The 23,843-nt window shown below is 59.5% G+C and overlaps 1 protein-coding gene across 2 annotated transcripts in view; it reads left to right on the top strand.

The window, feature by feature from the left end:
- Positions 1–23,843, top strand: part of KCNH2 (potassium voltage-gated channel subfamily H member 2) — a 32,079-nt gene that overhangs the window by 6,549 nt on the left and 1,687 nt on the right. The window contains exons 3-13 of one of the 2 annotated variants that reach the window (XM_028089277.2): positions 11,088–11,252; positions 12,297–12,743; positions 13,371–13,582; positions 18,178–18,606; positions 19,133–19,520; positions 19,850–20,049; positions 20,450–20,702; positions 21,882–22,075; positions 22,349–22,448; positions 23,016–23,288; positions 23,362–23,548. In XM_028089277.2, the coding sequence (XP_027945078.1) occupies positions 11,088–11,252; positions 12,297–12,743; positions 13,371–13,582; positions 18,178–18,606; positions 19,133–19,520; positions 19,850–20,049; positions 20,450–20,702; positions 21,882–22,075; positions 22,349–22,448; positions 23,016–23,288; positions 23,362–23,548 (2,848 nt within the window). Of the gene's footprint in view, positions 1–11,087; positions 11,253–12,296; positions 12,744–13,370; positions 13,583–15,400; positions 15,509–18,177; positions 18,607–19,132; positions 19,521–19,849; positions 20,050–20,449; positions 20,703–21,881; positions 22,076–22,348; positions 22,449–23,015; positions 23,289–23,361; positions 23,549–23,843 lie in introns of those variants that run through there. The other variant, XM_028089278.2, reaches the window with a different exon arrangement.

The following is a 23,843-nucleotide window of genomic DNA, read 5'->3' as shown; positions in this document are numbered from 1 at the left end:
CACCCACTGGTCTATGGCCCCGAGACTCAGACCTCAGCTTCCCAGGTGCTTGGGCAGACACTTCTGGCATCGGCCACCCTGCACATACCCTAGGCCATTTCCCCATTTCTTCCCTGTCCCCTGAAATCAGACTCCTCAGTGTGATGCTGCCATACTCCTCCCTACTCCATTATGGCTGACCCCTCCCCAAGCTCAGACACCCACCCCCTTTGCCCCGCCAGGTCGTGATCCTCAGGCCTCCAGACCCCCATCAGCTGGGTTGCTGGTGAAGGAGCCCCTGGATAGATTGGGTGCCTAGGCAGGTCAGACAGAGGTGGGGCCCTAGGTGTGTCCAGTGTCCTTGCGATGGGAGCAGACCAGAGTGATCCCTGGGGGAATGAGGGTAGACACAGGTAGCACTCTTCTCAGGGGGCGGAAGCCTCAGGGGGGCTCCCTCCACCTTGGGCCTTCCATTCAGGGCCTGGGCCGCTTGGATATGGGGCCAATGAGGGCCCCTGCCCTTGCCCCTCCCCCTGCCCCTGCATGGTTGCCAGGAGCTGGGCACAGGGGCCTGAGGGGCCCTGCTGTCCTCAGCCAATACTTTCTCTCCAAGGGCTCCGCGGAAGGGTCATTCCTGAGCGGGACTAGGGTGCCCTGGCTTGCTTGGGAGCTTCCTGTCCCCACCCCAGCCCAGGGGTGAGTCAGTCTGCCAGGACTGAGGGTGTCCACCACTTCTGGCCTGCTCCAGGGTCTGGAGAGTGTTGGGAGGGCGGCTCCTCCGTGTTGTGTCTGCCATAGCCCCCAGAGAGGAGCTATGTAAATATTTGTGCAGAGCGTCGTCATCTGCGGTGAGAGCAGAGTTTGACGGTGGCCTTGGGCTCTGGGGAGGGGGGCTGTGGGCATCAGGAGGGCCAGCGTGGTGGTGGGAGATGGGGTGAGACTCAGCCTCTTTGCTGCCCAGAAGTGGCTTCCAGGGCAGTGTGACTTGAGAGGTTCCAAGAAAGCCCTTTTGCACTTAAACATCTCCTCTGATGGTGCCCCAAATGCCTCCATTAGGGGAACCTTTGGCTCGAGTGGAGAATGAGCCTTGTTCTTGAAAAACATGTTCTCTCTCATCACCCTTCCCTGTATGCAGGGAGTAATGTGGAAACTGGCTCTTTAGTGTGAGGGACTTTGAGAGAAACTTCCCTCCCTGACCTGGGGAGGAGGGCCCGAAGAGGGGGGGGCCCGAAGAGGGGGTGCGGTGGGGCACCTGGGACACATGATAAGAATAGGAGCGGCTCCGGATGAGCTGCTGTCCCTCCAGGTCCCCTCCTGTCCTTGATCTAGGGGGCCGTGAAGTTCTCCATGCTGTGAACTGTGGTTGGCCTCCAACGGGCCCCTCTCCATTTGGGTCACATGTCTGCTGGACTAGAAGCCCCCTGAGGGCCAGGAAGTGTCTCCTCCTTGGCCCGTATTCTCCCTCACTCAAGTTCTGGATGAGGGGGCCGTGTCCGACTTCCCCCCACTGGATTATAAGCTCCAGGAGGACAGAGAGCAGTCGTGTCTTGTTCTCGGTTGTAGCCCTGTCTGGTGCTCACTGGAGCTCCGTCCATACTTGCTGAATGAACGAACGAATGAATGAACGAACGAACAAACGCAGTGGATGAGGTGGGCAGTGTGCTACATTGCAGAAGCCCTATGCTGGGAGGCAATGACTTAGAACAGTGTTGACTTAGTTCCAGACTAGCACCTGCTTGGCCATCAGCCATGTGTCCTCAGGCCCTGGCCAGCATCCGTGTTCCCTGCAGTGCTCCCCTCCATGCCCTGCCCCCTGCTCAAGACCCCTGCTTGCCTCTCCCCGTCCTTCCCCAGACTTCTGCTGGCCCCAGCTCCTGCCTCTCCCTCAAATCACGGAAGCCTTGTTTGTGTTCCCGTTCTCGTTCTTTCTCTTTCATTTCACTTTTTATCTTGCTCCCTGGTCCTGTTACCCTTCCCTTAGGCAACCATTCAGATGTACTTACTGTGAATGTGTTGTTTTGCACATGTTCTCGCAAAATGTGTATTTTGTCTGAATACATATAGGTTTAACTTATGTAAATGTTATGCACTATATATTATATTCTGGGGTTCACTTTCCTTACACGGGAGTATGCCTTTAAGCCCATCCAGGTTCTTACTTGACATCTACTCTGTAGCTTCGTAGTCTTTTTTTTTTTTTTGTAAGATTTTATTTGTTTATTTGAGAGAGAACACGAGCGGGGGGCGGGGGCAGCGGGAGAGGGAGAAGCAGACTCCCCGCTGAGCAGGGAGCCCACATAGGGCTCGATCCCAGGACCCTGGGATCATGACCTGAGCCGGAGTCGGATGTTCAACTGACTGAGCCATCCAGGCGCCCCTGTAGCTTCATACTCCATGATGTGTACCCACCTCAGTTTACCTGCCCACTCTCTGGGGCAGCCCTCTCCAGATTTCCTCCATAAATAATGTTGTAGTGAACATCCTCAGCCGTGGCTCCTTTTGGACTCATGTGAGGATGTCTTTGGGATGCCTCCCCAGGGGTGGAATTGCTGGATCACGGGGTATGTGGACACTTAATTCAACTAAGCACTGTCCAGATAGGGCACCAGAATGGCGACCCCCATCACCACCTTCCTAAATAGAGTACCAGATTCCTAGTCCTCCCATAGCCCTGCCACACTTGGCCTTATCCGTTTTTCTAATTTTTGCCAATCTAATAGGTGAGAGTGATAATTTGCTGCTTTAATTTGCATTTCTTTGATACTGTGTGAGTCCTGGCATCTCAGGCTTGATCGCCTTTTGGGTTGACTTCCCTGTGAGTTGCCTGCTTGTATCCTTGCTTACTTTTCTAGTGAAGTTGCTGTCTTTTGTTCTCGGTGATTTGCGGAAGTTGGTTTTATATTCTAGAGATCCAAATGCTTACAGTTAAATATTCAAAATTTGGATTCTAGATATTAATTTCTGCTGAATTGAGATACTGCAAATATCTTCTCCCAGTCTGCTAAGTTATCCAACAAAGACACTTCATATTGATACAAGTTAATTGATTTTTTAGCTTTGTTTGGGCTTTGGAAGTTTTGTTTAAGAAATTCTTCACCATCCTGAGGTTGCAGAGGGGTCCATTTTCTTCTATTAATTTAATTGTTTTACCTTTCTCGGTTGGCTTTCGTCCATCCTGAGCTTCCCTCTGTCTGTGGTGTCAAGTAGGAATCAAGTTGTATTTTTTTCCGTGTAGTGAGCCAATTTTCCCAACACACCTAGTAAACAGCCTGTTCTCTTCCAACGATTCGTGGGGCCACCTTTATCATAAGCTAATTGCCCATCTATCCGTGGGTCTGTCTTTGAGCTCTCTGTTCTGCTCCAAACATTTATTTGTCTGTTCTTGCATCAAAACCACACTAGAACAACAACTATGGCATTTAGTATGTCTTAGTATCTGAAAGGCAAATCTTCCCTCTTTCTCCTTCTTTTTAAAGATTGACTTAGGTATTTGCGGACCTCTCTCCTTCTTTATGAACTTTAGAGAAAGTTTCTCGAGTTCCTGGAAAGAAAACCCCCACTAGATCTTGATTGGAATTAGATTAGTTTTATAGATTAATTTGGGGAGAATTGATATTATATTTGTCCCATCCAAGAGCCTGGACTGTCTCTCCATGTATCAGATTGTTTCTGTATGCTTTATTAGTTTAAAGTCCCCCCCCCACCCACCCCCCCGCCAAGGCTTTGTGCATTCTTGGTCAAGTCTAGTTACTTTACAGTTTTTGTTGCTATTATGAAAGAGACCTTATTTTTGACTACCTATTCTAATAGCTTTGTGCCGATGGAGAGAAATACTGTTCGTTTTGTTGCTGACCTTGCGTCTGGGAGCCTCACTGAGCTCGCTCTCTTATTTGTTCTAATTGTTTATCTGTTGATTTTGTTGGTTCTCTGGGGAGATGATCCTATCATTTGCAGATAATGCCCGTTTTCTCTATGTTTGGGTCATTGCCACGAGTTTTGCTGGTGGAATGTTGCATCTGACTTCTCAGGACGTTCCACGTGCACTTGGATTTTGTTTTTTTGTCCCAGTATCCTGGGAGCTGGGCGAATCCTGGAGGGATTACAGCTCTCCCAGTGATGATTGAGAAGCTGTGGCTGCCTGGGTGATGGATGGGGGAGCTGGAATTGGAATGGGTGTCCTCAAGGCATCCCCTGGCTCTCTGGGGTGTGCTGGGAGCCAAGGTGGGCACAGAGTTCTAGAGGCTTGCAGAGCCCTGGAGGCGGGCAGGGAGCCCAGATTGTTTCCTGGCGGATCTCGGCTGGGTGTCCTTGTTGCCCAGTGGCAGGCTGTGTGGGAGTCACAGTGAGGAGTGCTGGTAGGGGTCTGAGGTTCAGAAACACCAAGCCTTTGAGGCTCCTGGTCTGGTCCCCTGTCCTGGTTCCTGGGCCACCAGCCTTCCTGTTCCATTCTGGTTTTTTTTTTTCTTAAGATTTTATTTATTTATTTGTGAGAGAAAGAGAGAGCTAGAAAGAGAGCGCGAGCAGGGGAGAGGGGCAGAGGGAGAGGGAGAAGCAGATTCCCTGCCGAACAGGGAGCCCGACATGAGGCTCGATCTCAGGACCCTGAGATCATGACCTGAGCCGGAGGCAGACACTTTAACTGACTGAGCCACCCAGGCGCCCCTCCATTCTGTTGATAAGATTTAATAGCACTTCCACAAAAGACACCTTGATTGTCACTGTGGTTCCAACCACTCTCTAGACTCAGGATGAGTTTGAAATGGGCAAATTCTGTTGTGAAAGGCCAGTTGGTCTCCCTGGATCTGAAAGGGAGCTTGCAGGGTGGGGAGATCATGCTGTCCACACCCACCTAAGTGCAGGTCACTGCCCTGAGGACCAGTCCTTGGACACCTGCTTACCCTGTACCTTCTGTGAAGGCAGCCTGGCCCTGGCCTCAGGGCTTCATCTTGGGAGGGGGTGCTGGGAAGAAGGAAAGCTCACCCCAGAAGCCAGTATACAACTATCTCCTAAATTAGGGATATAGTTTTAAAAATTCTCAACGAGAAGCATCATGGGGGCCAGATGGAGCAGTCAGTAACATCTTTGTAGAGGGGAGTCCTGCGGGTCCTAGCAGGATGGCAAGAGCTGGAGGGAAGAGGGCTGGGGGCTCTGGGGAGTGGGAGTGCCAGGTGAAGCTGGGGTGCACTGAAGGGGCTCTGAGGCAGCATCTAAGCCCCAGCAGGGATGGGAGGGCAGGCTGAAAGGTCTGAGGTGGTTGGGATCAGGGGGCTTCTGAAGGATTCTGGTGGAGGTGGAGGGGCAGACTCCAGGAAGTAGGAGGGGGAAGGTAAAGCTTGGAGGAGGGGAAAGAGAATGGAACCGGAGAGCAGCCTTCCCCATGTGAACGTGGCCTTGTTTCACCTTCCCAAGACTTCTGGGGGCAGGGCAAGGTCATGGCTCCCCGTTTATAGACATGTGGCTGTGTCCCAGGAAGTTGATGGGGCTGGGACCCAGAGCTTGTCTAGAAAGGACTCTTCTCTTGACGCTGTTCCAGTGTCCCTGGGGAAAGGTGGCCCAGGCAGGCTGCCTGCAGGGGGTTTGCAGGGAAGGGGGTGGTGGTCTGGACCACTGCACAGAGGCCCCTGAGGCCCTCTATATGACCCTATAAATCCCTGGGCAGATGTCAGGCTGGACAGGCTGGGGGAGGGGTCTGTATCATGGCTCCCCAACTCTCGCCCTGCAGTGGGCATTCTGCATTGCTCAGCTCCTGGAGTCAGGGGCAGAGGACTCTCTCTCTCTGTCTCTCTGTCTCTGTCACACAAACGCGCGCGCGCGCGCACACACACACACTCTCTCTCTCTCTCTCTCTCTCTCTCTCTCTCTCTCACTGGCTGGCCGGCCTCTCAGGCTTCCCTACTCTGTCCCCTGGGCCTGCAATGTCCCTGGCCTTCCCTAGGCCCCCAGCTGCCCATGAGAGTGGTGTTAGTGACACGGTGGCCCCTGGCCAGGAGCAGCTCCTGCTGCATCTTCCTGTCGCCGCCACAAGGCTAAATATAACCTGACACTGCACAGCCCTGGGCCGCCGGAGACAGCCTCTCTGCCTGGGGGCGGACAGGGAGGACTGGAGCCCCAGCCTCCTGCCCTCAGTGTGACTTTGGGCCCAGCTCCTCCTGCCGGGAGCCAGGCAGGGAGGCGACCAGGGTGAGGATGGCTGCCTCCCCGAGGTCACCTTCCCTGCAGGGACCCGGCACCCTGCCTTGTTATAGCTCTGGATGCTTCCACAAGGCCATCTGTCATTTCGTCTGGCACCCAGGGCAGGAATCACTTATCCCTGCAGGACACACAGGGAAACTGAAGCTCAGAGAGGTGGGTGACATGCCCACGGTCATACAGCAGTTGCCTGGGTCTCCCCAGCTGCTGGTTGGGGCAGATCGGCTTGGCTCCGTGGGCTCCTCCCTCTGCCTGAGTGACTCTCTCTTCCCCCATCTCATGCTGGGCTCTGAATTGGGGTCCTTCTGACTTCTTGACTCAGTGAGGGCAGGTGCCAGGCCTGTCTTGTTCATGACACCCCAAATGCTCACATGTATGTGTTCAGGGAATGTTTGTGGGGAACAAAGAGCCATGCTCAAAAGAGCAAGGATGACGTCTAGTTTACAGATGGGCAGCCAGAGCCTTTGACCTGAGGAGCCTGTCCAAGGACACTCGGGGTCACCTGCAGTCCTTCCTTTCCCCGCTGGGCCCATGCTGCCCCGAAAGATAGGGTCTGCCCTGTTGAAGCCAAGCCTGGAGCCACACCAAGGCCAGGGGTGCCCAGAAGTGGGAAATGGGGTTTGGGACTGTTGGTGGGGTCCCAGACCCCTGGATGGGTTGGGATGCGGGGCAGGAACATTGCCCCTGGGTGCCCTGCTGGGTGTGGGGTGGTGCCAGTGTTGTGTTCTGGTGGATGATGGCAGGGGGTCCGGAGGAACTGTACCTGCTGCACTTGGAATGTGTCCCCTCCCCCACCCATCCCTTCTCCCCTCCTTCGTGACTTGTGGGGAGCTGCATGACCTCCATGGGCCGTTAGGATCCGAGGCACAGAGGAGCCTGTCAGAGGGTGACTATCGATCACCAATGGCCTCCCCGTTCCTCGTGTCCATCCCCACAGGGCCCAGGTGCCCCAAGCTCTGGGAGGCAGGCGAAGGCTGGGCACCCAGGCTTCCGGAGTCTTCAGCTGGGGCTGAGGGTTGGGGAGGATGTGAGTGGGGGATTCTTCAGCGTCAACCACGTGAACCAGACTGGCCCAGGGCAACTGTCCCTTTCCTCCTCCTGCCATTTATCAAGACCGCCCTTGGGCCCAGCTTCTGCTTCACATCTATCATGCCATTCATCCCTCAAGCCCTGTGGGGTGGGCGTGATCTTCCCGTGTCACCGAGGAGCACCTGGAGGCTCGCGGAGGGCAGGTGACTTGCCCAAGGTCATTCTGAAGCAATGAGCTGAGGCCACCCGACTGTACAGCCTGCGCCCTCGCTTTGCGTCGGGGAACCTTACGGCCTTTCCGTGGGTGGTGTGGGCTTCCTACAGCTCCACTCCTGTCTGCCCCTTCCTGGCGCGCTCCTGGTGCTGGCGGCCTCGGGAGAGTGGGCCATTCCTGCCACAGAGTGGCTCCAGGCGGAACTGCAGCCTGGCCCAGCTCTGGGTCCTGTCCGCCTCTGCTCCAGGGGGAGCTGCCTGCCCTGGGGGCAGACCAAGGTCGGAAGAGGAAGCGGAGCAGAGCGATGGGCAGGGCCGGGCCCGGGGTAGGTAGGCAAGGGGCTAGGGGAGGGTGAGGGACCGTTCTGTGTGCGCAGTGCCCGCCCAGGGCTCCCCCGGAGGCAGCTGAGCCACGGACTCTGGACATTTCTTCTCTGCTGTGAAGTTGTGCGAAGGTCAGAGCCCCACCACCCACCGGCTTCAATCGCTCTGTGCTGATGCCCAGCTCTGGGTGTCCCTGTGCCCCCACCCCTGTTCTGTGTGACCTTCAGCTGCCCTCAGCGACGCCCCCCCCCCCCGTAAGGCCAACCAGTGACAAGATGGGGGCCGCCGGCTGCTCCGGCCGAAGAGCTGGGGATGTGTGATAGGGCAGTCTGTGGAGGACCCAGCCGACCCAGCAGGGTGGTGGGAGGTAGAGCCTCAGAGAGCCCTGGCTGAGTTGGGGCCACCGGCTCTCCTTCTTCCTTCCATGCCCCCTTGAAAACAGCCGCTGGAGCCTACCCCTCCTCCCCCCCATCCCCACAGCCCTCAGGCAGGGCTCCAGTTCACATTTTTGGAATAACCAGGGCTTTGACAGGGTTATTTGAAAGGAAAAATTCCTTGAATGTCGACAAAGGGAGAGGGCCAAGGGGGCTTTGTGTGAGTGTGTGTCTGGAGTGGGGAGCTGGTCTGTACCGCGAGGGGGCTCGCGGCTGAAGTTTTTGCAGCCCCGGCAGGCGGTGGGGTGGCAGTTTGGGATGCCAGGGTCCCGGGCTACCTGAGATGCAGAATGCTGAAAAGCCTGAACGGAGTGGGCGTGGGCTATTGACGCCTGGGGTTCAGACTCCTGGGGCTCTGTGTTGGGGGCAGAATCCCCAGGCCATCCTGAAGGGGTGGGCTCATCTGGGTTCCAGACTCGTGGACTTCTCTGAGACGAGTTTCCTCGTGAGGAATGAGAATCAGGGGCCTGGATCACTGGGGTGCCCAGGGGTGGGTGTTGGGGGTCTCCAGGGCTCAGGTTTCCTGGTCTCTGGCCTCTCCTTAGTCCTGATGAGGGCCAGTCCCTGTTCAGGCCGCTGCCGGCCATCACCATATTAGGGCATAAACTCTAGGCGGGCTGTCTGGGTGCCAAACGGTCTCCAGCTGGGCCCGGCCCCCTGCAGCGCCCGACACCACAGCCTGGCTTTAGCCAGGCCATGTCAGAGGCCGGAGGTCAGGGGACAGCTGCTGGAGGGAGACCCAGACAGAGCTCAGGTCCCACAGGCCAAGCCACGAGGGCCAGGATGCGGTGAGTGGAAGGGCTTCGGGGTGGGGCGGAGAATTCCTGGCCAGCCCCTCCCCTGGCCCAGCCCCCCTCAACCCAGTGCTGTCCTGCTGCAGTTGGTTTCAGAGGACCTCCTTCTGCTAGCTTGATCCCACAGCCCTTAGAAGTGCTGATCTGCCTGCCTCTCCTGGCCTTGTCCCCAGCAAGTCCTCCCCAAGCCAGGGAGCATCTCCCAGGACTCAGGCCCTCTGCACCTGGCCTGCTCAGCTGAGGCTCGGCGCCCAGGGCCTTGTTGGCAGGCATCAAGCACTAGCTCAAGTCTGAGGCTGCCAGCTCCAGGTTTGTTGGCCTCTTCCTTGACTCAGTTCACCACCCACATTTGTTCTCCACCCTTCTCCTTCTTGACCCTTTCCCCACTACCCCATCCCTCACACCTGCTGCCAGGGCCTCCTCCCTGGTGCATCGTTGTAGGTGCTGGGCCCTTCAGAGGGGATGTAGACACTGGGGAGTTAGGCCCCTACAGTTTACAGAAGACAGATGAGGGGGAGCGAAGGCAAGGAAAGAAGTCTCTGCCTCAGAAAGAGAGGGAGAGGGGCGCCTGGGTGGCTCAGTTGGTTGAGCGACTGCCTTAGGCTCAGGTCATGATCCTGGAGTCCTGGGATCGAGTCCCACATCGGGCTCCCTGCTCAGCAGGGAGTCTGCTTCTCCCTCTTGACCCTCTTCCCTCTTGTGCTCTCTATCTCTCATTCTCTCTCTCAAATAAATAAATAAAATCTTAAAAAAAAAAAAAGAAAGAGAGGGAGATGAGGAACATGTCTGGTCCCTGTAGGGACCATAAGGAAGGAGGAACAGGGTGTTTCATCCAGGAGAGCTTTCTGTGGGTGGGGGTTCTGAGCTGGGCCTTAGGCAGAGGCTAAGACTGCCAAGGTCTCTTTCAGACGAGATCGGGTGCGTTCAGGGTGGTATGGCCGTAGCCAGGGTCTCTTTCAGAAAGCGACAGAGATCGGGGCGCCTGGGTGGCTCAGTTGGTTCAGCGTCTGCCTTCAGCTCAGGTCAGGATCCCAGGGTTTTGGGATCGAGCCCCACATCAGGCCCCTTGCTCAGCGAGGAGCCTGCTTCTCCCCTGCCTGCTGCTCCCCCTGCTTGTGCTTGCTCTCTGTCTCTCTCTCACTCGCTCTCTGTGTCAAATAAATAAAATCTTAAAAAAAGAAAAAAGCGACAGAGAGAGGGGTGAGGGGGCAGTGCTCTGGATAAGGAGCAGAGGTGGACTGGGTGCATTTGGCCTGGAGGACTGACCTCACCTGGAATAGGGGCTCTGGTGGCCAGAGAGAGAGAGAGAGATTGGGAAGGGAAGAAAAAAGTCAAGGAACAAGAGAGAAAAATGAGAAACAGAAACGAAAGTTCTAGAAGCAGTGCTTCTCAACTCTTTGTTGAAAGATCACTTGCTTTATTTCTATAAATATCAGACCAATCCTTTTGTGAAACACAAAATCACACGCTTGGATGTTGTGGCAATACCAAATTGCGGTAATGGTTTTGAGACTCTTGCCCTCAACGTCTGAACCCACCTTGCCGTGGACGGGCATAGCAGTTGGTGCTAATGTGGGGAGAGCAGAGTCAGAGACAGAGGGACTGCTAACCCCTCTCCCTGTCCAGGCCACACCAGGCACTTGGCAGGTACTGACTTGTTTCATCTTTACAATACATGAGAAATGAGTGATTATCATTCCCATTTCAGAGGGGAGGAAGATGAGGCACAGGGAGGCTAAATAATTAAGGGGGGAAAAAAGCATGAGTGACAAAGCAGCAGAGCTGGAATGGGAGCCTGGAGGTCCTGGGCCTGAAGTCTGTGGGCTTCCCTGCAGCGCTAGACTGCCTGGCACGAGGGACAGCAAGGAAAGATCAAGAGGCTAGGGAGGGGACGAGCAGAGAGGCCCTCACAAGGAGCAGCACGCTGGAGTGGACAGATGGAGGGAAGGAGCTCAGAGTGGCAGGCACATGGCTGAAGGAGGGGTCTGGGCAGGAGACACTGCGGAGGAGGGGCCAGGAAGTGGGTATGGGGCCTATGGGGCCGGCACGGACCGGCCCAGTCGGGTTCTGCTCTGCCCACCCGAGGGGCCCCGGTGCCACAGTGGCCAAGTCCTCTGCTCTTCAGGGAGCTGCTTCCTGTGCCTGGTGGATGTGGTGCCCGTGAAGAATGAAGATGGAGCTGTCATCATGTTCATCCTCAATTTCGAGGTGGTGATGGAAAAGGACATGGTGGGGAGCCCGGCCCATGACACCAATCACCGTGGCACCGCCAGCAGCTGGTTGGCCCCAGGCAAGTGCAGCCATGCTCTCAGGTCCCTTTCCTGAGGGCTTGAGGCTCCCCAAGGCCAGTGCTCTGCAGGAAGGGATGCTGGGGGGAGAACACCAAGGGTATGGCCTAGTCCCATATGGCTCAGGATGGACAGATGGGTGGGGTGACGGATTGAGCCCAGATTCACAGGTCCTTGAGACAGGACTGCACCTGGTCTCCTAGCCCTCCCTGCTTGGGTTCCTGGAGTGGTCCTGTGTTGAGCCCCAGGAATGGGGGATTCACCCTTCCCATATGGCCCTGGCCACCGCGGATTGGCTCCCCAGCTCATCAGAAGGCTCTGTGTCTTAGGGACTCAACTCCCTCCCTGTGTTGCTTTGGGTCCCTGGGCCTTGTTCCTGGATTGGCCAGCTCCTTGCTCTGGCCATGGCTGAGTGGGAAGAGGATTTGAGGGGAATGCTCACCATGGCTGGAGAGACGGAGGCCTCATCTCGTTCTCCCATAACACAAAGCCACCCCCCCCCTTCCTTCCTGACGTCCTGGGCTTAATTTTAATGATGCCCTCAGAGTCTTGGCAAAAGATTCCAGCTCTTGGTTCCTCAAGCTCCAAGAAGGCGGTATTAAGAACACTGGCCTTACCTGTTTTCCAGAGACCATCTGTAAGACGCTGGGGTATGACAGGGTCTGGCCGAAGGCCATGGCATTACTCCTCCATGCAAATGCGGGCCCTGCCATTTACTGTGTGACCACTAGCACATCACACGACTCGAGTCTAAACTGGGGATAATGATACCCACCAGCACAGTTGTGAGAGGCATGCGTGGTTTATGCAGAGCCCACCATGACCTGTGAGGTATTGTCAGAGCCTTAGATAAGACTGTCTTCTGGAGGTCTTTTGAGACTTGAGTTCGGTGCAGTGGGAGTTGGGGTGAAGGGGTGCCGGCTGCCAGGGCTCCCGCTTCCCCTCCTGCCTCCCCTCGGTGGCTGGGGCTCCAGCTCCCAGGCTTCCCTGCTCTGGGCTGCTCTCTTGGCGGTCCCCGTGGCCACTTGCGTCCCCTCTCCCCGCAGGCCGAGCCAAGACCTTCCGCCTGAAGCTGCCTGCGCTGCTGGCCTTGACCGCCCGGGAGTCCTCCGCGCGGCCAGGCGGTGCGGGCAGTGCGGGCGCCCCGGGGGCCGTGGTGGTGGACGTGGACCTGACGCCTGCGGCACACAGCAGCGAGTCGCTGGCCCTGGATGAGGTGCCGGCGATGGACAACCACGTGGCGGGGCTCGGGCCGGCGGAGGAGCGGCGCGCGCTGGTGGGCTCCAGCTCCCCGCCGGCCTCTGCGGGCGCGCCCGAGCCGCACCCATCACCCCGGGCTCACAGCCTCAACCCCGACGCCTCGGGCTCCAGCTGCAGCCTGGCCCGGACGCGCTCCCGGGAGAGCTGCGCCAGCGTGCGCCGCGCCTCCTCGGCTGACGACATCGAAGCCATGCGCGCGGGGCTGCCGCCGCCCCCGCACCACGCCAGCACCGGTGAGGGCCCGGGAGCCCTGCGGAACCTGCGAGAACTGCCCCGACGCTTCCCCGCCCGCCAGGCCTGCCCCATTCGGGGCCCTCAGCTGCCCCCCTCTCAGCCCTGGCCTGTGTGCCTGGGAGATGGAAATCCCATTAAGCACTTACTTAATCCCATTAAGTGGCCTTTTACTCCATTAAATGTCCATTCATCCCATTACATTCTTCCACTCACAGAGCCTTGGCTGGCTGGTGGAGCTCACTTTCCCAGGACGGCCCGGAGCGGGGATGGCCATGGGGAGTGTGGAGGGCAGGAGAGGCCTCTGGGTCCCGGCTACCACCTGGTCCTCTGGCCGCTGCCCAGTGCCCGCTGAGCAGACCCTATGGAGGATCTTCTTCCTCCGTCACATCCTGCCTGTGCGGTGGCACGCTTCCTCCCTGTGGCCAGGACTCTGGCCTTGTTTCTCGGTGACTGCCTGTCTCCTGAGTTGACCTCATTGACTCACGGTATCCCATGGCCTAGTTCACACAGGGCCTGGTCTCCTCCTCAGCCCGTCCCCCGGACCCAGCTTTGCCCTCCACCCCCTGGGCCTTGCAAACCGCCCCCCCCCACCTGCCTCCCTGACGTGACTTTCCCCTCCACTCCAGGGGCCATGCACCCCCTGCGCGGCGGCCTGCTCAACTCCACGTCAGATTCGGACCTCGTGCGCTACCGTACCATTAGCAAGATTCCCCAAATCACCCTCAACTTTGTGGACCTCAAGGGGGACCCTTTCCTGGCTTCGCCCACCAGTGACCGGGAGATCATAGCACCGAAGATAAAGGAGCGGACCCACAATGTCACTGAGAAGGTCACCCAGGTCGGTGCTTGGCTCCCTGGCTCTCCTCTCACCTTGGAGGAGCTTAGAGGTGGTGGGAGTGGGCTGTGGTCCAAGGCGGGTGGTGGAGGGGTCCAGTCAGTAAGGGCCTCTTGAGGGTGGGCAGACCCACTGGCTGGAGGTGGGGGTGGGAGGGGTTCCAGAGCTGGGGTGAGAGAGAACAAGTCTGAGAGGTCCTGAGAAAGGAAGACTGCAGGGGAGGGGAGGGCAGGGGAAGAAAAGAGAGGTAGGCCAGGGAACTTGGGACAGGACAGATACAGAGAACAGGTTGATGGTGCACAGGGAGGACAGGGTGGGCCGGAGAAGGCAGTCACAGGGGCGTGATGGGGTCTGCTCACAGGGTGTGGTGAAGGAGGTATGGGGCAGGGTAGGGGCAGACCTATGGAAGAATTCAAATTAGAAGGGGCCATGGAGGTCAAGGTCAAGGTCTCCAGTTCTTCTAGGCCAATGTGATAAGCTAGGGTGGGGATCCTATGCTAGGGCCAGAATGGCTTGCAGGTGCCCATCCCTGTCCCCAAAGCACGGGACAGGGGAATTTCCTTCCCAAGTCGGGAGGGGAGTGTATGATGGTGGGTGCACAGATACAGAAGGACGAGGTCCCTAATCCTGGGCCAGAGAAGACCGCCAGCCTTTGGGGGCATTGCCCGACACTGTCTGGTGGCACGACCAGCCTGGTCTCCTGGCCCTTCCTGGCAGCAAGATTGCTGGCACCAACCCCATGGCTCGGTCCATTCCAACTCCTTCTTCACGTCCTGGCCTTGGGGGGTGGGGTCGGGGGAGAGGGTCAGGAGTGGGGATCTCTACAGTAGGTGAGGAGCCCGGGACAGTGGGGGCCACCGTCCCACACCTGCTGAGCCTCAGTCTGTGGCTCCCTCCTGCCCCTTCCACAGCAGCTCCCTGAGTTGGCCTGGGTGAGGGAGCTGCCCCCTTTCGCTTGCTGTCGTCGCTGCCAGCCTCCTTGGCCCTCCTCCTGGCCCTGCTCCCGCTGCCTCTGGCTCTCTGGGCTCCTGCCAGGTCTCCAGCCCCTTGGCCTTGACTCCAGAATGTTCCCCCTCACCCCAGGCCCCATATCTGGCCGCCTACCCCTCTCCCGCTCCCGCCTCTGCCTCTCTTCCCACCTGGAGCCCCGGTGTCTGCCCTGCTCCCGGGCCCACAGCAACTGCTTGTCGTGGTGTGGTCTGTGCGTGGTCTGTATGTGGCAGCGTGCGCGTGTGTTCCTGGCTTTGCCTGTCACTGGGCGGTCTCTCCATCTCTGGGTGTCTGTCTGACTCTGGCTGGCTGGGCACTGGACCGGCGGGGCGGGGGTGTTGGGGAGACCATTAATCTGCGGTGACAGGCCTGGCTGCCTGGGGGAGGGGGAGGGGCGCGGGCTGCGGGAGCGGCTGCAGCAGGAGCCCTGATCGGGCCGCGGGGGAGGGGGCCGCTGGCCAGCACAGGCGGGGCGGGGGAGCCCAGTGTGGCAGGGTGGGGGTGGGGACCTGGGAGGAGGGGCCGGCTGAGGAGCTGAGGTTCCGACCGCGGCGCTGCGGGCAGAGCGCAGCACCCTGGCAGCGGGGCTCACACCAGGGGGCCATGGGCAGCCCGAGCCAGGCGGGCTGCCGTCCACACTCACTGCCAGGGTGACCCCGGCCCCGGGGCCCAGCCCCAGCGACCCTGGCTTCATGCCAGAGGCTGCCCTGGAAGCCAGGCCGCCAGCCTCTGGGGCGCAGCCTGGGCTGGGACTGCTGCTGGGGTGCAGGTGAGGCACTGGCCGGGCCCTCGGGCTCTAGGGCAGGCAGGCTGGGGGGAGCCAAGTCCTCCATGGCGGCCCCAGCAGGGAAGGCGAGCAGCACAGGGGCTCTGCAGCCCAGGGCCCAGAAAGGCCGGGTGAGGCGGGCCGTGCGCATCTCCAGCCTGGTGGCCCAGGAGGTAGGTGACCCCCAGCCCCCCCACCCCCGCCACCCCCAGCCACTCCCCTTCCCTCCCTGGGCTGGGGTACCCAGACAGTCGCTGGCAAGTTGGGTGCGGCTCTGGCTCCCAGGGCCAGGCCGGGAGAGGGCTTCTGAGAAGCAGGACAGTTTGGGGAGCCGTGGGGTCTGCAGCTCTGCTCATCTCACTGCTGGCCCCTGCTCGCTCTCCTCTAGGCCTGCTGGGCCTGGATGGACAGTGTTTTTCTTGCCAGGGCTTCCCCTCTCCCAGGGCTTCCGTGGCCCACGGTCCTGGCTCCAAATACAAAAGGAGGAAAGGGAGAATAGGAATGAAATGGGTGCCCAGAGAGGACGACGGTGGGCAAACGGGGGAGGAGAGGAGCGTGGTGGGACAGTGAGAGGCCAGCCAGCAAAGCTCTGGGACCCTAGTGCTCCCTGCCGTGTGCTGGCGTGGACACCGTGCGGGGAGAAGGAGGCTTGGGCTGCTTCAGGGGTCCGGATTTGGAGGCTGAGGCTGAGGAGCGTGTGGGGTCAGGGGCCACTGGATGGCAGTGGGCAGAGCTCAGCCACTTGGATCACCTCCTCCTGGGCAGCCTGAGGAGCTGGGGGCTGTGTTGCTGGGGGCTGTGTTGCCTTCCCCCCAGGCTTATTATTCTGTAGGCTAATCCTGGGAGTCACCTCTCTGCTCTCAGGGGCTTCTGTCAGCCGGGAGCAAGCTCCAGGCAGTTGCGGGGGTGCTTTAGGAGTGAGTCTGAGAATCCCACTCCTCTACCACCTGAACTCCCTGCCTTGGCTCATGTGCTCCTCTCAGCTGGGGAACAGGTGTAAGGAGGGGGAAGAATCCTACCCATAGGTGAGGACCCAGGATTTGGTTTACTTAAATACGCTTCAGGATTCTGTGGAACCAGAAGTCAAGGGGGGTTACAAACCTGGGCCAAGGCCATACGGTAAGCTGGTGGTTGCAGAGCAGGGCCTGGCCCCTGTCTGATGAGGTCTGTGGATCCAGGCCTTGAGTCCCAGGTTTGTCCCACGAGTGTGCATTTGTGCAGGGGCGCTGTCTTGGTCTTGCTTGCTCAGACTCGGGGAGGGGCAGGGTGGTGCCGTGGGTGTGGTCTAACACAGCCCCCAGGGGGCCTGGCCTCTCAGGCTTGGGGAGGAGCCCCATCCAGGGCTAGTTACCTTCTGCCCCCTTGTCTGTGGGGGCCCTGGCCGGTTCTTTCTCCAGTCCTCACTTGACCCTCGAAAGGCCATTGCCTCATGCTCTCTGCCTTAAGGAGCAAGCAGCTTGGGGTGAAGGCAGGGCACAGCTGCTCCCCCAGCCGTCAGATGTCTCTGGAGCTGCCATGTCTCCCTGAGGGTGGCCAGACCCCTAACCATGGCCCGCGTTAACTTCCAGTTACTTCCTCTAAGGCTCCAAAGAGTCCATGTGGGGGTGGTGGGTCCCTGGAATCCCTGGCTTGAGTATGAATGGGCACCTTTGGGGCTTCCCCCCACCCTGACTCTCTCTTGGTCCAGAGGCCTGAGGATGTGGGGCCCTGGCACTCAGTGCTTCCTGGATTGGGGCCAGCAACCTTGGGTCTCAAAGGTGTGGGTGAGGCCTTGGGTTTGGCTGCCTGGGGATGGCAGCACCAGGCCTGGAGGGCCTAGGGACAGAGTCTGGAGGTGAGTCAGATGTCTGTGAGGAGGGGGCAGGGGGAGGCAACAGGGGACAGGCTCCTGGCCCAGTGTGGGAAGCCTGGCCTCAGTTCTTTCTAGTTTGGCTTGGGAAGAGAATGGCACAAGGTGCTGGCTCTTTGGGGTGAATGGCAGGCCTGCCTCTGCCTGGCCATTGAGCCTGTGCGGGGCTGGGTAGGACACTTGGGAACATTCACCTGTGTGCACGTCCGTCTGTGTACATGTGGGTACATCTGTGGCTGGCTTAGGTCTTCTCTGGGCCTTTGGAGGAGAGTTGGAGGGCAGAGCTTGAGGGCTGCCCTGGGTCTGGGGATGGGGCTGGGGAGCGGCAGGGGCTTGTGTCTTGGTCTCTCCCCAAGGGAAGCCAAGGGGCCTGAGTCTGGGTGGCTGGTACCCTTGGGCCAGTGGCAAAGGGACCTTTAGGCTCTCAGTGCCCGGGTCACCAGGAGTGGCACTGCTATGGGAACGGCAGTGACCACCACCATTTTATGTGTCAAACTATGCCTCCTGGGGTTATCACCCAGGCTTGGAGTCTTAGCCCTTGGAGCATTTTCTATATTGGCATCATGGTGTGTGTGAGTGTGTGTGTGTGTATGTGTGTGGTGTCTATGTGGTGTTTGGGGGCGGTGGGCAAGGTTGCGTGGGGGAGTTATAACCAGAGCTATGGGTGTGCGTTGCTTGGCGGGGGGAGCCGTACATCTGGATATTACTGCCTGGTGCCCTGAACTCAGGTCGTCAGACAGCAGGTCTGCGTGCCACATGGGGAAGAGTAGTGCCTGAATCCCACGGTGGGCGGTGGCTATGGCCACTTGGCTGAGGGATGGGCATCCTGACCGACACTTTTTGGCTTCTCCCTTACTCTGCTCAGTCTCTTCTCTGGCGGCCCCAGCAGAGATGACGTCTGCTCCCACCCTGGAGACCCCATGGCGTGTCCTCCCCTGCCCCGGACTCCAGGGGGACATCGTTCTATCACCCCCTCCTTCCCTGCCTGTCCAGGTCCTGTCCCTGGGTGCCGATGTGCTGCCAGAGTATAAGCTGCAGGCACCGCGCATCCACCGCTGGACCATCCTGCACTACAGCCCATTCAAGGCCGTGTGGGACTGGCTCATCCTGCTGCTGGTCATCTACACGGCTGTCTTCACACCCTACTCAGCCGCCTTCCTGCTGAAGGAGACGGAAGAGGGCTCCCCGGCCCCCGACTGTGGCTATGCCTGCCAGCCACTGGCCGTGGTGGACTTCATCGTGGACATCATGTTCATCGTGGACATCCTCATCAACTTCCGTACCACTTACGTCAATGCCAACGAGGAGGTGGTCAGCCATCCTGGCCGCATCGCCGTCCACTACTTCAAGGGCTGGTTCCTCATCGATATGGTGGCTGCCATCCCCTTCGACTTGCTCATCTTTGGCTCTGGCTCTGAGGAGGTTAGTTGGCCGGGAGGCAGAGGCTGGGAGGGCACCTGGAAAAGGAGAGGAGGTGGTAGGGTACAGGGGGTAGTGAGAGAAAGGGGGCATGGCAGGTGCCTCCGCTAACCCATGGCCACCGCCCGTCTCCATGTGAGCCACTCGCCAGGTAGAGGTCCAGAGGGGCCGCCTTTTAATGTTTGTCTATTCAAAGAGGCCGCCGGGTTCTAATCACGCAGAAGTGGCCTGGGAACCAGTGGGAGTTCTGGCCAGTCCCCTTAGGGTGGGCGTTGTACCTTTCAGAGTCCCATTCTCAGCAGGGGGACCCCATGAGCCCTCTGTCACAAAGATGAGCCCTTTGTCACAGAGCTAGCACAAAGATGAATGGGACTCTGTGCTGGGCTTAGGGAATGGGAGGGGCTTCAATCTTTAGGAGGTTCTGGGAGGAAGTCTTTGGGGATTTTACTTCCAGTGACCCCGAGGGCTGCAGTGCCCCCCAACTCCTCATTTGCCCCCACACTGAAGGCTCTCCCCCCCCCCCCACCAGCTGATCGGGCTGCTGAAGACGGCGCGGCTGCTGCGGCTGGTGCGCGTGGCGAGGAAGCTGGACCGCTACTCGGAGTACGGGGCGGCTGTGCTCTTCCTGCTCATGTGCACCTTCGCGCTCATCGCGCACTGGCTGGCCTGCATCTGGTACGCCATTGGCAACATGGAGCAGCCGCACATGGACTCCCGCATCGGCTGGCTGCACAACCTGGGTGACCAGATCGGGAAGCCCTACAACAGCAGCGGCCTGGGCGGCCCCTCCATCAAGGACAAGTATGTCACGGCCCTCTACTTCACCTTCAGCAGCCTCACCAGCGTGGGCTTTGGCAATGTCTCCCCTAACACCAACTCCGAGAAGATCTTCTCCATCTGTGTCATGCTCATTGGCTGTGAGTGTGTCCCTGGGGTGCGTGGCGGGGGGTGGGGGGTGGGGGGGCAGCAGAGACTGGGATAGGAAGAGCCTGTGATGGAGGAGAGGGAGGATGCCAGATGGGCCAGAGTGGGGCCCTGGGACTTGGAGGCTCCGGGGTCTACCATGGGGGCGTGTTTGGGGACAGGGGCACAAGGCAGAGCCCCAGGGCACGTGCACCTGGGCTTCTGTGTTTGTGCATCTCTTGTGTGTGCTTACGCGGAGATGTGACTGCGTGTGTCATTGACCCGGTGCAGGGGCGGGCGGGGTCCTTCGGATGCTGATGGTCCCACTCACCCCCGCCCCCAGCCCTCATGTACGCCAGCATCTTCGGCAACGTGTCAGCCATCATCCAGAGGCTGTACTCGGGCACTGCCCGCTACCACACGCAGATGCTTCGGGTGCGGGAGTTCATCCGCTTCCACCAAATCCCCAACCCCTTGCGCCAGCGCCTGGAGGAGTACTTCCAGCACGCCTGGTCCTACACCAATGGCATCGATATGAACGCGGTGAGGCCACTGGTCTTCGAGAAGGGCTGGCGGCGGGCTGCAGGGAGCACCCTTGACAGCATCACACTCTGTGGTTCAGGGGGTCACAGTTAGTGCTGAGCAGGCCCCTGAGAGAGATGGTCTCCTCCTTTTGATAATGGAGCTCATTTACCGGGAGAACTCTCACCACGGGGCAGGCCAAAGCAGGCCCTTGCACACAGGCGGAGCACTGAAACCTTCCAACAGCCCCAGGCAGGGATTAGTCTCTACACTTTACCCAAGAAAATGGAGGCCGAGAGCAGCAAGGCGTCATCATCCCCAAGGGCGCACGGCTAGAAGGGGTGGCCCCTCTGATGCTCCTCCCAGGGTCTCTGGGCCAGGGGCCTGAAGACAGGGTGCTGAGCCCGCCCACCGCCCCCAGGTGCTGAAAGGCTTCCCCGAGTGCCTGCAGGCGGACATCTGTCTGCATCTGAACCGCTCACTGCTGCAGCACTGCAAGCCTTTCCGAGGGGCCACCAAGGGCTGCCTGAGGGCCCTGGCCATGAAGTTCAAGACGACACATGCACCGCCAGGCGACACGCTGGTGCATGCCGGGGACCTGCTCACCGCCCTCTACTTCATCTCCCGGGGCTCCATTGAGATCCTGCGGGGGGACGTCGTCGTGGCCATCCTGGGTACGGGGCTGGGTCAGGGGGACTGGGTGCCGGGCTGCAGGTGTCTGGAGAGACGTCTGAGCTCTCCGAGGACACGGTTGTTGGGGCTGTGGACCCAGGACCACCTGCAGGGACCTTGAGTTCCTTTAATTCCCCTAAGCTTAGGCCCTCCAAGGGGGACAGTGGAGAGGAGCCCCACATGGGGTGGGGCGGCTGAACTCGGGGGGTTCTTGGATTCTCCTCCCCCTCAGGTTCTCCCCACAGGCAGCGACACTCTTGCCTCCTTTGAAAGCAGGACCAAACCTGCTCTAATACTCCAAGGTGGGCAGTGGAGGGAGGTTATGCCTCCGATTTTACTAAGGAAATTTACTAAGTTCCCTGTAGCCTCACGTGACACAGCCCAGCCCAGCCCTCACCATCTCCAAAGCAAAGAGAGTCTTGCCCCTCTGCCCCTGCCACCCTAACTTTCTGTCCTTGTACACAGGGCAGGGGGGCCTGGCAGGGGACTTCCTGCCCTCTGCCTTCCTTTGCCCCTTACAGTGCAGATGCATCACAGTGGGCCATTTTCGATTTTTATTTATCAGTTCAGCACAAACACCTATACTCAACTCCATAAACATCCCAAACACAACTAAAACCGAAGTTTCACTATACAACACTTACCTTTACTATGTGTGATTCATTCTGGTGTTATCTGTTCTGTGCTATGATCAGCCATGGTATGCTACTTTCTTTTGGCAAACAAAATGCTGGTCTTGTTTCCCTACCGTGTTATGATGTAAGCTCGAAGAACACCGAGGGCACGGTGATTGGCCAGGAGAGGGTTTGGGACATGGGGTTTGGAGGGGGGGTAAAAGTGGACTTAGAACCCAAGGAAGCCAGGACCATGGGAAGAGAGGGGTATCCAGGCTGGTCCTGCTGGCTGCTTCCAGTTGTTGGAAGGCAGGGAGACCCAAGCCCTCTGCCCCCTCCGCCCCCTCCGCATTGATGACTATGCCTCACAAGTCCCACCTTTGGGCACAGGGGGGAGATGGCGCTGGCTGATGCTTCCCTGGCTCTGGGGGCTGGGGCCGGTGGGTGGGTGGTCAGCCTGAGGGGAGGTCCCTGGCCCCCAGCCCAGGGTGAGAAGGCCGGGAAGACAGGTGCCTTTTGCCTGTGCTGCGGCCCAGGGGCTGAACCCCCACTCTTGGCGGCCTCCAGGGAAGAACGACATCTTTGGAGAGCCTTTAAACCTGTACGCTCGGCCTGGCAAGTCCAATGGGGATGTGCGGGCCCTCACCTACTGCGACCTGCACAAGATCCACCGGGATGACCTGCTGGAGGTGCTGGACATGTACCCGGAGTTCTCTGACCACTTCTGGTCCAGCCTGGAGATCACCTTCAACCTGCGGGATGTGAGTGGGCTGCGCTGAGCAGGCTGCACCCTGGTGGCTGCCCCCAACTGTGTGACCTCTCTGGGCCTATTTCCCTGCCTGTCAAATGGTGTCTGGAGGTGAAAGTCCCAGCCTCACTCAGCTCTTCTAGGGCAGAGGTGACATCTGTGCTCCAGCCCTTCCTCACAGCGGGTGCTCCGGGCCCACTTTCTCTCTGTGTTAATGAGGGGGTGTGGGCTGGCCCGGGCAGGGCAGGTGGGCGCGGAAGGGCCCTGACACGGCTTTTGGTTCCAGACCAACATGATCCCCGGGTCTCCCGGCAGCGCGGAGCTGGAGGGCGGCTTCAGCAGACAGCGCAAGCGCAAGCTGTCCTTTCGCCGGCGCACCGACAAGGGTGAGGCGGGGGCGGGGCGGGGGCGGGGAGCGGTGGGCGGGGTCCAGGTGAGGCGAGAAGGGGGCGGAGCGCGGGGTCGGGTGGTGTCACCTGCACCTGGGCTCTGCACTTTCGCGCCCCTACTCTCTCACCCCACCTGCCCAAACGATGCCCGTTCTCTAATGCCCACTGGAACTGGCACCTCCTCCGGGAAGCCCCCTTCCACCCTCCTGGGCGGGGGAGTGCCGGTCTCAGCTTCTTTGGGCCTGAAGCGGCTTGGGTGCTGCCTTGAACTGATGTGGGGCGAGGAGACAGCACAGAGGAGGGCGAGGGGGCCAGCGACGGGGGTCCCAGAGAGCCCCGCCCATTAGTGCCACTCCCGTGCTTGGGCAGTCAGCGGTCGGAGACGACCTGGCCCCGCTCCTGGGAGCTCTCCGCCCGCTAGAGCGTGGGGAAAAGAGCAGAAGAAACAGCCGGGTACAAACCAGGGCATCCTGGCACAGCCCTCTCTGCCAGGCCTGCTCGGTCCCCTCCCCTCCCCTTCCATGCCCCCTTCCTTCTCTGAGGCCCGTTCTCTGTTTCCCACAGACCCGGAACAGCCAGGGGAGGTGTCGGCCTTGGGGCCGGGCCGGGCGGGGGCAGGGCCGACTAGCCGGGTCCGGCCAGGGGGGCCGTGGGGGGAGAGCCCATCCAGTGGCCCCTCCAGCCCTGAGAGCAGTGAGGATGAGGGCCCAGGCCGCAGCTCCAGCCCCCTCCGCCTGGTGCCCTTCTCCAGCCCCAGGCCCCCCGGAGAGCTGCCGGGTGGGGAGCCCCTGACGGAGGACTGTGAGAAGAGCAGTGACACTTGTAACCCACTGTCAGGTAGGGGAAGGGCCATCTCAGGTGGGCGGGGCGTGGCATCCGACCTGGTCTCAACCCAGTTCTCTGGCTCCAGGTGCCTTCTCAGGAGTGTCCAACATCTTCAGCTTCTGGGGGGACAGTCGGGGCCGCCAGTACCAGGAGCTGCCTCGCTGCCCTGCCCCCACCCCCAGCCTCCTGAACATCCCTCTGTCCAGCCCCTGCCGGAGGCCCCGGGGCGATGTGGAGAGCAAGCTGGATGCCCTTCAGAGGCAGCTCAACAGGTGAGGGTGGCTCCTGGGATCCTGCTTGGCCCCCAGCCGAGTGTGTTGAGGGGGTGGGCTTAGCGGGGTGTGTGTGTGTGTGTGTGTGTGTGTGATCCGTGGGTTGCTGGCCGTGTTATAGAGTGAACGGGGAGTGTCTGTTCTGTGTAGGCCTTTCTGTGTGTGCTGCACCTTGACCTCCTCCTTCCATTCAGTGCTGAGACCCGGGCCGCACACCTAGAAGGAGGAGGGCGCCTGGGGCTGAGCAGCTGGCTGGTCCATGGGGTGGTCCCAGAATCACAGTTATTGGTGTCCC

This window comes from Eumetopias jubatus, unplaced genomic scaffold, assembly GCF_037043125.1.
Source record: "Eumetopias jubatus isolate StellerSeaLion01/CBP00866 unplaced genomic scaffold, mEumJub1_p1.0 scaffold_14, whole genome shotgun sequence".
Classification (NCBI taxonomy): Eukaryota; Metazoa; Chordata; class Mammalia; order Carnivora; family Otariidae; genus Eumetopias; species Eumetopias jubatus.
The sequence above is the reverse complement of the archived record's forward strand: the minus strand, read 5'-3'. Positions and strand labels throughout refer to the sequence as shown.